This window comes from Canis lupus, chromosome 3, assembly GCF_003254725.2.
Source record: "Canis lupus dingo isolate Sandy chromosome 3, ASM325472v2, whole genome shotgun sequence".
NCBI lineage: Eukaryota > Metazoa > Chordata > Mammalia > Carnivora > Canidae > Canis > Canis lupus.
Window position 1 is genome coordinate 41,619,102 of NC_064245.1, and position 12,403 is coordinate 41,631,504.

Consider the following 12,403-nt stretch of genomic DNA (forward strand, 5'->3'; position numbering starts at 1 on the left):
TGGATGATGTATTTCCGAGGACATATGTTCACAGATGGTTTTTTGCAGCTACGTAAGATCTATTGTGCGGACAATATGAGGTACCCATAACAGCTTTAGGTTGAAAAAGCAAGTTGCAGGGGCGCCTGGGTGGCTCAGGTAGTTGGGTGTCTGCCTTGGGCTCAGATGGTGTTCTCGGGGTCCTGAGATGGAACCCCACATCCAGCTCCCTGCTCAGCAGGAAGCCTGTGTCTCCCTCTCCCTCTACTGCTCCCCTTGCTCCTGCTTTCTCTGTATCAAATAAAAAAAAATATTTTTTAAAAAGAAAAAGCAAGTTGCAAAGTAATGTTATAGACTCTTAATGATATGCATTTAAATAATATTTATTATGCAGTAGGGTCAGTTCCAAGTGATTCACAGGTATTTGTTTATTCCTGGAAACATCCAGTGTGACTGAGGTTGGGCTCCTATCAGTCCTCGTTTGTTGATGGGGAAGCGGTAGCACCAAAAGATCACAGAGCAGACATGTAATGGAGATGGGATTGGAATCCAAACCCTCGGATTCAATTCTGTGTTTGTAACCTCTCTGGTGTTCTGTATGTTGATCCCCCCCCTTTTTTTTTTTAATGATCCAATTTTAAAGAAGGAGGAGGAAAGAAAGAAAGAAAAAGAAAGAAAGAAGAAAGGGCGGGAGAAAAGAAGCAGAAGAAGAAGAAAGGAGACCACTATACAGGAAATATTTTTATGAACTGTATAGTCTGAAAGAAGTGTGGGAAGTTTTTCTGCATTTTAACACATTCCTTTGGTTGCAAAATCACTGATTCTCTCGCTAGAATCATCTGGAGAGTTTTTAAAATGCGGATGCCCAGGTTCCTCCCACCACCCCTTCCCAGAATGTTATTTTTTTAAAGATTTAATGTATTTATTCATGAGAGACAGAGAGAGAGAGGCAGAGACATAGACAAAGGGAGAAGCGGGCTCCCGGCGGGGAGCCTGATGCGGGACTCGATCCCAGGACCCGGGGATCACACCCTGAGCGGAAGGCAGCCGCTCAACCGCTGAGCCACCCAGGTGTCCTCCCAGATTATGATTTAATTGGTTTGGTGGATAGCCTGGGCATCAGATTCTTACAAGTTCCCCTATTGATTTTTTATGGTGTAGCAAAGTCTGAGAACCACTGGCACAGACAACTTGGTCTAAAAGCCAGTTTTGGAATAGTTTGGCATGTGATCTGTGAAGGTATTTTTGCAATTGTCCTGTTAACCACTAGATGGAGTATTGCCCACATGACAACAATGCAGCAGCCCGTTTTTGCAGCAGTGTTTGGTAGGGGAAGTAGGAAGCATCCAGGAAGGGAGATTGGTCCACCAGCTCTGTGACCAAGTAATCCACCCGGCTGTAGCCTAACACTGTATCATGTAGTTAGCATACATCTTTTTAAAAAGTTCTTGGAAGAGATTCTTATCTTTTAAGCTTGACATTCCCTCAAGTCAGAGAGGCACGGCTCTTTCCTTTCTTCCTGTCTTCATGTCTTTTCTTGGATATGAATTACAGAAAGTCATTCTTTGTGGAAAGGCCACACCCTCTGTTGTTTGGCTGCAAGAGTAAAATGGTATGAAGCACTCTGAAAATCTCCTAATTAAAAATACACAATTGACTGTGTATTAAATAGCCAGGGGGGCAATATTTAAACCCTATGCATAGATTTAGATTTGTGGTAGGAGTAAATAAGGCAGTCAGGAGAAAGCTATTAAATTAACAAAAGTCCTGTCCCCCTAACACAGGAAAGTGCGATTTTTCCAGAAAACAAATATCTCTGTGCTTATCTTGTCTCATTAAGATCTCAAAATAAATACCACCAATATTTGGTGGTGCACTGTTGATTCATTAAAGGGCCAGAAGCTGATTTCCTGTAAGCGCTTAACTCGTAAGGATTATGGGCAAAATCAAGAAACATATTCAAGAAAAAATCTGCAATAAAATTAGCCTGAAAACTAACTGTAATGACTGTATCAGTGTTTCCACTATTTGGACTTTTTCCCATCAGAATTTCTAGTGTTCCTAGTGAACGTACAATTTGCATGTTTCCTAGAACAAAGAACTTCATCTCACCAAGGAATGAGATGATGGCTTTATTCTAGAGCAGGGGATTCATGTGAAAGACTTGAGGTCATAGCTATTCATTCACAAAGCAGTCTAAGAATTATGAGGTGGACCATCCTGCCAAAAATCTGTACCCAAATCTATACTAGTTGGGTTTCTCCAGGGAAACAGAACAACAGGAGAGATAGATAGATAAAAAGATAGATACATAGATAGATAGATATGTATGTATGTACATCTATTTTATATGTATATAGAAATAAATATAAATATGCATACATATATGAATAAATATTTATACATATATGTATAAATAAATACAAATGTATATAAATAGGCCTATGTTTGATTTATTTTATGGAATTGGCAATTCCTAATGATACATTTCTCCACAATTATGGAGGCTGAGAAGTTCCAAGATATGGAGTCAGGAGGCTGGAGACCCTGGGGGAGACAATGGTGTAAGTTCCAGTCCAAGTTGAAGTCCAGAGTCAGAACACCATGAGACAGAGAGAGTTAGTTCTCCCTTACTCAGGCTTTTTGTTCCATTTAGGCCTTCAAAGGATTGAGTGGAAATCCAAAAGCTTTGTTTGAGTGTATTCCACAGAATTCTAGTTCCTTGGGATGGTGATATAGGCAATTTCGTATTAAAGGGTTCCAATGTCAAATAAGTTTGGAAAATCCTGAATGAAATAGTTACACAAATTTCTTTTCTTCAGCCCTTCTCAAAGCCTTTACTATGTCAACATGCTTTGGGATTATCCAAGAGAGGTGATACTTTGCAAAGCTTTCCAAACTTATTTAACACAGTATCTTGTTTGGCATTTAGCACCTCTCCAAAACCTGGAGCACTGCTTTGTAAAACACCTCAGAGCAGAGACTGTGTTTTTTTTTTTTTTTATAATAGATTTATTTTTTATTGGTGTTTAATTTACCAACATACAGAATAACACCCAGTGCTCATCCCATCAAGTGCCCCCCTCAGTGCCCGTCACCCATTCACCCCCACCCCCCGCCCTCCTCCCCTTCCACCACCCCTAGTTCGTTTCCCAGAGTTAGGAGTCTTCATGTTCTGTCTCCCTTTCTGATATTTCCCACACATTTCTCAGAGACTGTGTTTTATCTGATTTTGCACCCCAGCCTCGAGTTCCATGCCTGTCAAACAGAAGAGACCCAATAAATGCTTGAGGGTCTATTAAATGAAATGATGAATGAAGAATGAAAGAGTCATAGAGATATGGCCTAGCCATAAACATATTCTACACAAGACTAGCCTGAGACTATGGCAAGGACTTTCTGGCCCATTCCCAGAGAGCTGAAAATGTGAAATAGATTTTGAGGACCTTGGAGTAGAGACTACACTCTCCATTATGGGAGATGCTACAGGAAGAATGAAGTACTTCACACTTTCTAAGTAAAGTGGATGCCACCTATGCCCTGCCCATATCCCCTATTCCTATTCCTCCCAACTTCTGGCACCTGCATTTCTTTCTTTCCTTTTTTTTTTTTTTTAAACAAATTTATTTATTTATTTATTTATTTATTTATTTATTTATTTATTTAACTTATAACAACAAGAAAGAGAAGGAGAGAGAGCACGAGCAGCTGGGGGTGGGGTAGAGGGGGGTGCAGAGTGACAGGGAAAAGCAGACTCCCTGCTGAGCAGGGAGCCCAATGATGGGCTCAATCCCAGGACCCTGAGATCACGACCTGAGCCCAAGGCAGACGCTTAACTGACTGAGCCACCCAGGCACCATGGCACCTGCATTTCTGTCTGAACTTTTCTTTTACTGCAAGAGCCAGCTCTGCTGTCCACTTACCAGGCCCCTGGTAGTAACTCTCACCAGTGATCAACTGGAATTGGTGTATAAATAAATACCCAGTTCCTCCATGCCTCAGATGGGATAACCCTTAGTGTTGTGACATATACCCCTCCCAGAGTGCTCCAGCGGACTGTGTATAAATGGCCCACAGAGGCAACTTGACATGGCATTGGCTCCTCCCATCCCTGACTCACTTGCCCATGCTCCTGCTAGGATCCGCCAGGATCACCACTCACATGTACTACTTGATCCTGATCCTTGGCCCACATTCTGCTTTTTGAGGACCACTAATATAAGAGGGCTCACCTTCCTATGGACTCTTTCTTGTCCTGACGCCACCTCAACTACAGGACATCAGGACCTCAGGAAATTCCTCCTAAATTATTTCTTGGAGTCCTCAAAGGGAGCCTCCCATTGTCTGATAGTCCCGTTTATCATCTGCAGTCATCCTATGTGCCCCAGTCATTCATTCAATTGGTATTAAAGAGAGACTCTGTGATGTGCCTGGTACCGTGCCAGGCACTTGGGATGCAAAAGTGACCAAGACAGCCCTTGTAAAGCTTCCAGTCTTATAGAAAAGAGAATCACATTATTACACAAATCAACATGCAATGTTAATCTTTAATAAGTACTGAGACGTAAAACCAGAGGGTACTATGAAGAACAATAACAGGAGGGCCTAACACAAGGAAAGGTGTAAAGAAGGATTCTCAGAGGAATTGAGCTTGTCACTGAAATATGAAGGATGACTATTAACTAGTAGATGAGGGAGTGGGGAAGAGAGGTCAAGGAAGAGTGAACAGCATACGCAAAGGCCCTGGGTAGAGGAATGTGCTTCTTTCCATGCCAATGTTCATGACAGACGGGCCTTCCAAGGTTCCTAAAGCCATCGGTCCCATCTAGGAAGTAGAAGCAGGATCAGAGATGAGGGGAAGGCACCCTTCTTAGCTCTGCCAAGCTTTGTCCTCTGGGGTTCCACATACCTTTGCGTGTTCTCTGAGGCTCACGGATGTCTCCCCTGCAGATTAACTCCATCTCCTGTTATGTAGACTGTTCAGCGGTGCTTCTTTCTCTGCATAAGGATTGCACTCCCTGGATCTTGGAGTTGGGCTTGCTTCAGCCAAGGAAATGTGAGCAGGAGTGATAAATGTCACTTTCTAGAGGAGGCCTCCAAGAGCTGATGCACAATTGCCATGCTCTTTCCTCTCTGCTGTGGCAACTGGCAATGTTCCAAGTGGGCCAGCTCTGTCTGTCTAGGATGACAGTGACACATGATGTCACACTGCCAATTATCAATAATCATGTAGCATAAGCAAGACATAAACCTTTGTTGTTTCAAGCTCCTGAGATTTGGCGGGGGGGGGGGGGGGGGGGCGGGGGGGCGGGTGTTACTACTGTAGCACGTAGCTAGCCAATCCTGACTGATAAACCTACGGAAATGTGGTCAGGAAAGACACATGCCAGAAGAATAGCACAGTGGCTAACTGCACGATCTCTGGGGCCCACCAACTTGCATGTGAATCCTGGCTCGGCCATGTCCTCACCGAGAAACCCCAGCAAGTAGCTCAAGCTCTTGATGCTTGTTTCTTCCTCTGTAAAATAGTAATCATTGTTAGTGCATATTTTTGGGAGAATTACCTAAGTTAATTCACATAGTTTGGAAAATCACCAGGCACAGAGTAAGTGCTCGATAAATATTAGCTTTATTACTAATATTTCTTCGAAAACAAATAACAGTTGGTAGCCACAGGTGGCCCAGCTCCCTCCTTAGGAAATACATAATCCATGGGACACTGGGATGGCTCAGTGGTTGAGCATCTGCCTTCGGCTCAGGTCATGATCCTGGGGTCCCAGGATCAAGTCCTACATCGGGCTCCCTGTAGGGAGCCTGCTTCTCCGTCTGCCCGTGTCTCTGCTTCTCTCTCTGTGTCTCTCATGAATAAGTGAATCAAATCTTTTTTAAAAAAGGAAATATATAATCCAAGGGACACCTCGCTGGCATCTGGCCTCCAGGAGAGACAAGCCTCTATATCAAGGGATGCAAACTTAAATATCCCCAAGGAGCCAGCAAGTGGCATCAATCTTTCTTTCTTTCATTTGTTTTCTTTTTCTTTCTTTCTTTCTCTCTCTCTTTCTTTCTTTCTTTCTTTCTTTCTTTCTTTCTTTCCTTCTTCTTTCTTCTTCTCTTTCTTTTTTCATGTTGGGAATAAGGCTCAGCTACAAAGAAAAATCTGAGTCTTCTATAATAAAATCAAGGGTGTAGATGAAGTGATAAATGATAGCTGATGCTCAGCTTTCAAGCTGGGGGGCTCTGGGTGATGTGGGTGCTATGGGGGGAGAAGAGCCCTGGAGAGTTCATTCCTCACTAGAAGGGGCAGCCCCAGGGGCTACCCACAAAGGCAGGTGCAGTGATTTTTCTAAGGCAGTAGGAGGTTCAGATTTTAAAAAGTGAACTTTAAAAAAACAAACAAACAAACAAACAAAAACACTGTCTCAGCCACACAGATATATTCAAAAGTTGAATGTGGTCTGTAATTGGCAGCTTTTGTTTTCAAGACCCCTGGAACTCATACGGGGCAGATGTTCAAACACTTGCATTGCTAAATGTTTGGATTCTTCCCTGAATGGCTTTTCCAGAACCCAGGTAACACCATTCCAAAGATGCACTTAGGTTCCCATCCCATTTTATGTTTATGCAAACATAAAACCCCTCCCAATTTTGAAACAGCAACGTTTTCAAGATCAACCATCCTCCCAAAGTTGCCCAGCCATTGGTTCCTGTCTGAGCTCAAACCAGTGTGAGTGGTATCTTCTCAGCAGTCTTTGGGAAAAGCAAGCTTGTCCCAGGCTCCTGGTCTCAATATGGAAGCTGATTAGAGAGGGAGCAACGCAAAGCCTGCCCCATGTCTCCAGCACCCAACCCCTTTCAGGGCCACTGTTTGGAAGGAATAGGTTTGGGGGCAACTCTGAAGGATTGGCCCCTGTTGCAGCCTGGAGCCACACTGCCATTCACTTGTCTATTAGGAATCTGTCCCAATCCCCCCTTCCCGGGAGACTTCCTCCCACACTCTCCCTTCTCTCGCACACCGTGGGGACAGGTCAGAGAGTTTAAGAAGTGATCCTGTCCCACTTTTGTCTGTTAACCTTGGCCTGGGGAAACAGTGATCTTACATCAGCCAGAGTGAAGCAGTGGGATCCTTCCAAACCATTACCAGTGGCTTCTAGGTTGACACCAGGCAGATCACTGATTTTTTTTTTTTTTTGATGATTCAATCTCTTATCTGTAACGTAGGTGTAATAATAGCATCCTCAGAGAGTCACGTGCCACATAACTCATTAGCATTTCCAAATCCCAGTGAGAGGCTCAGTGGAGAGGTGGTAGGTAGGCCCCAGCTGCACTGCTCCGCGTGAGCCCATACAGGGATCTCTCCACTCTCAGGTTGCAGTCAGATGGCAAAAAATTTTGAGAATCGTGATTTAAATACCTCACTATGGGGATCCCTGGGTGGCTCAGCGGTTTAGCGCCTGCCTTCGGCTCAGGGCGTGATCCTGGAGACCTGGGATCCAGTCCCACATCGGACTCCCTGCATGGAGCCTCCTTCTCCCTCTGCCTGTGTCTCTGCCTCTCTCTCTCTGTGTCTCTCATGAATAAATAAAATCTTTAAAAATAAATAAATAAATAAAATAAAATACTTCACTATGATGCATTAGTACTTCACGTGACTGTCAGAGCTGCTCACCTCAATTTATCATTCCATGTGAGTTTCTCCAAACAGAGCTGGCAGATTTTTTTCTCCCCAATCCGACCCAATTCCAATTCCAAACTTTCTCTCATTTCTTGCATGTGGTCTAAACTCATAGCCACACACAAACATGGGAACAGATCGGTTTTTGATCCCATGGAAGAGGGAGAACAGGGCGAGCCCTCAGTGGGTAATGAAATGCGGGGAGCCTAATGTTCTGGAAGAACAAAAACCTTTCTAGAGACTTTGTTGTTTCAGAATCGTCCTCATTAATATTAGAAGACATTTGCTGCCATTTTAAAAGATGAAGCTTTGTAACATGTCTGTAACTAGTGCAGAACAAATTAATTTATTTCAGGTTGGTTCATAGTAGCAGTGGGGGAAGTTCTTGCTTACACCTCAATCCTTCTAGCAGATACACGGGCTGATTCTTTCTTCTGCGTGAGCTTTGGACATGGCAGGTCCTTGAGGAAGGGCTTGTTACTCTGAGGATAGAGCAGCCAGGTTTTCCTTCATCTCTACCAAGCACCCACTGGAGCAAACGACATTGGCTTTAAAGGTATCTGGTTATTTCTATACTCTGTTACTCTCCAAATACTCTTGGCCCCGCACTTAGAAGAGAAGGAGGGGGGTGTAAGGGGCAGTAGAGGTGGGGTCCACCCACATATGCTTGCCAGCCCCTGGTGACCAGGAGCACACAGATGGGCCTCAGCCAGCAGGAGTCAAGAGGTCAGCTGACTCTGGGCAAATTTCCTTCATTGGATCATGGTGTATGGGCTACTGGAGCTCTCCAAACATCTATTTATGAAAACATAGCAATACCAAAGCTGATATTCAGCACCCTGGCTAACCCAGTTCTGATCAGTCAGAGGTCTCTTCTGACTAGACAGTGCCTATGCCTTCTGGGTTTTTCGATATTTCAAATGTTGTCCCTGCCCATTGGCATGGGAGACACTAATGGATCCCAGTTATTTATGTGTATGAGTTCATTTAATCTTCACACAGTCTTGCTACGTAGAAGCTATTATTATGCCCATTTGCACAAGTTAGAAAAGTGAGGCTCCAGTTAAGATTTGAGAAAATCCAGTCAACCAGCTGGAAGAAGCAGGATTCTCCTCTGTGGAGGCAAGGGTCTAGGTTGGCTCACTCATCTTTGTCTTCCCAGGTCTGGTCCAGAGTAGGTACTCAGTAAATATCTATTGAATAAATGCACATAAGAGTAAATAGTTAAATGGATGTCCATGGGCCCTCATTATCCCATTTCATGGCTATACCTCCTTGGGGAACAGGACCCTTCTGGTTTCTTGTGTCTTGCTTCCTCTTCTAACTGGTCGTGATTAAGCCCCTGCCTTAGAGCAAAGCTGGCTGGCAGGGGAGCCAAGATCACACAGCAGCTAGCCCTTTGTAAAGAAAGACACCCCCCTTTCCTGCCATGGCCTCCATTTAAGCTCCCTTCGCCTCTGTAGTACCCTCCTGCAGCCCTGCCAGGGGTGAGTGTGTCATCAGTTCTGTCTTCACCAGCTGTGTGTCTTTGGCCAAGTCACTTAACTCCTGAGTGTCCATTTCCTCAACTGTAAAATAGAACAAATAATAAAGCTTACCATACAGGTTGGATGAGATGAGCTTTTTGTAGGCTTTATCACAGTGATCCTGTTATAACAGAGCAATTGAAGAAAACATCTTTCAGAATATAGACATGGGAGTTCACTGTACTAATCTCTCTGCTTTTGAGTATTTGGAAACTTTATCTTTTTTCTTTTTTTCTTTTTTTAAGTAAGGCTCAGAGAAAGGCTCTTGAGTTAGTCCTTAGTGCTGTTCATCAAATATTGCCCATTCTTTTTCCCCTGGAAATGATAGGATTGAAGGTGGTCATGTGACTTGCCATGTGACACAGAGTCAGCTATGTGACTCTCTTTGGCCCATAAAATGTGACTGAAAGCAATTGTGTGTCACTTCCAGGCAGAAGCTCTGAGTCAGAGCACCATTTACCAAGCTCGCTTGCCCTCTGCCATGAAGTTGGCAATGTGCTGGCTAATGGTTCCTTTGTCAACCTATGACCTAGAGTGAGGATGACTCAGGGCAAAGCCTCCAGTCTCCCAACAATGGGCACTTAGTATGACCAAGCAATAAACCCTTGTTATTTTAAGCCCCTGAGATTTGGGGGTTGTTTGTTACCACATCAGGACCTATCCCAAACTGTCGGATGCAGACAAGATTCAGAGAACAAACAGGCTCTTGGCAGAAGAGCACAGGCCATGGCTAGTGGTTGATGACTGACCTTCCCCTCTAGGATACCATGAGACAGAAGTAGAGGTGGAGGGCAGGTGAAGCCCAGCCTCTATAAGGGGGCCTTTTCAATAGTTCTTCCTACTTCAGTGAAAAGAGAGGATAGGAGGCAGTGGAAGTATGGCTTCATTTTATCTTCTCTCCCCACCAGCCAATGTCATAGTTCCCTTGCCTTTGGCATGTGCTCCCAGACTCACATCAGCCCCCACCCTCCCTCTGCTTAATACAAGTACTTGGGTAATCCTTTAAGATTCCAGATCATGATTAAAACTACCATTGACATTTCTTGCACTGTTTGTCCAAGAACCAACCCATTGCCCTTTCTACCAGTGCTTTCTACCTCTCATGTGGTAGTAAATGTCTAAATTTCTTAATGGTTTGGGTCTGTATTTTTATAAAGTCATGTAAAGAAAGATGCCAAAATCCTTAGCGTACAATTTAGCAAAATTATCAGCCAAGATCCTTGTAATTATCACTCAGTTGGGAGATTCTTGCAAGATGCTAAATTGGAACTTCGACTGAGGTACCAAGACCCAAAGAGGCTGCATTCCAAAGCAATAAGCCTAAAACCAGTTGTATGACTCTTGAAACCAAGACCAACTGGAGGGTATAGAAGGATTGAGTTGTTGGTTATGAGATACCATTTGCAAAAAGCATCTCTTTGCAGAAGACTGAGCTAAGAGTACTAACACCCTCACCCATAAGAAGAGGAGTGGAACTCCTTTCCTCAGTCAAGAGAGTGGGGCTTTAACGGGACCCCACGGAGTGCTTGACATATGTTCCATGCCATAAAGAGGATCCAGTGGTTGGGTGTCTGACGGCTGCTCAGGAAATCTTGAAGACAAGGGATCCAATCCCAGTGGAATTGTTTATCAGTGATCTATCCTTACAAAAACAGCCTAGACAAAGGAATAAGGTTAGCATGGTACCTGGTACACACAGGTGTGTGTCCACCACAGTAGCCATGATTCTCATCATTCTTGCCCTTGAACTTGAGACCTGGTAAAAGGGGTACACCTCTTCTGGAGAAGGTTCACTGCTTTCTGGCTACTGGTTGGATAATTCAGGGCTAGGTCTTGCAGGGCCGCCCACATAAGCATAAGCAGAAGTGCTATCAAAGATCTGAAGGAAGCAGATTTGAACATTTCTCCTATCACCCGTCTCTGCCCCAGAACATCTCTACCATCTTAAATTCTATCATTCATCTTCCTTTGGTTATTACTCTAAAAGCACCTATGAACCATAGAAGGGATAGCCATTAATCTATGCGTTGGGTCGTGCCACTGAGTAGTGCCCTGGATCTCTCTGGGATGTGAGTATGCACTGTTTTCTTTTGGACTGCCTAGCATCCCACCCCCTTCCTGTCGAGGGGGTCTCCCCACAATTGGAGCCTCAGTCAGAGGCACACACAAGGATGTTCTAGAGCAAGATTCACCAGCCTACCAAAATCAATACTTAAATTCTCCAGATTCTTTTGAGGTGGGTATTAAATGGTTGGCAGATAAAAATTGGTGATAGGAATGTTTACACCACAGAAGGCAGCAAACTGCCCCAGATCAGAGCTCTTCCCACTGGAGAACAGGTTGCTAAACATTTACCAGCACACCACTAAGCCCATCACTTGGCTTGAGCCAGCTTATCCTATCTGAGGCTTTGAATCTCCGGCAAGGAATCCAAGACAAAGGGACAAGCCAGAATCTGCTTACTGCAGTAGCCTCTGGCCACAGCAGGGGTTGTCCACTGGGGGTAGTGGCGGTGCCCAGGGGAGGCTCCTCACGACCTTGACTGGGTCTTCCTTCTGCCTCACTTCTTTCGTTCCTGCCCATCCTCCAGCCTTCCAATCAATTCCAAGAGCTGCCCTTTCCCACTAAGTTAACCAGAGCCAGTTCCTCCTGAGGGGTTGCCTGATATAGGTGATTAATAACCTGGGAGACAGGAAGTCTCTGAGGAAGGAGAAGAAGCTCAGTTTGATTTCTCAAGGGGAAGGGCCACTTGGGGCTGAGCAGCTCTGAGCTCATTCACTTAATAAACAGGAGCACCTACTGTGTGCAAAGCAGCAGATATCAACCAGCTATGCCATTCATTCTTTTGTGGATTGTTCCATCATCGTCAGTTCATACCAATCTAGAGATGAACTATTTGAATCCTGCAATGGGTAAAGTGCTATGCAAGGTACTAAGGGGCATACTGGAGAAGTTCAACAATTTGTAGCTCCCTTTCTGAATGTATGGGTTACGTGGTGGCATAGGTATGTGCTCATGTAGCTAAATATCTGCCCGGACACAAGCTCTCATTCATGGGACCTGTGACTTCCAACAGTAGGGATCAGGGAAGGCTTTCTGGAGAAGGGAGGATTTGGGGACAGCCTTGACGGTGGTTGCATGGGTGTTTGTGTGTCAGAGAAATGCCATTTCCTTTTTTTTTTTTTAAATTTTTTATTTATTTATGATAGTCACACAGAGAGAGAGA

General features: G+C 44.3%; 1 protein-coding gene across 1 annotated transcript in view; it reads left to right on the forward strand.

Annotated features, from left to right (window-relative positions):
- The first annotated feature begins 1,265 nt into the window (after positions 1-1,265).
- Positions 1,266-12,403, forward strand: part of LOC125754682 (uncharacterized) — a 37,559-nt gene continuing 26,421 nt past the window's right edge. Inside the window, exon 1 of the mRNA XM_049107645.1 lies at positions 1,266-1,305. Coding sequence (XP_048963602.1) covers positions 1,266-1,305 — 40 coding nt within the window. The remainder of the gene's footprint in view (positions 1,306-12,403) is intronic.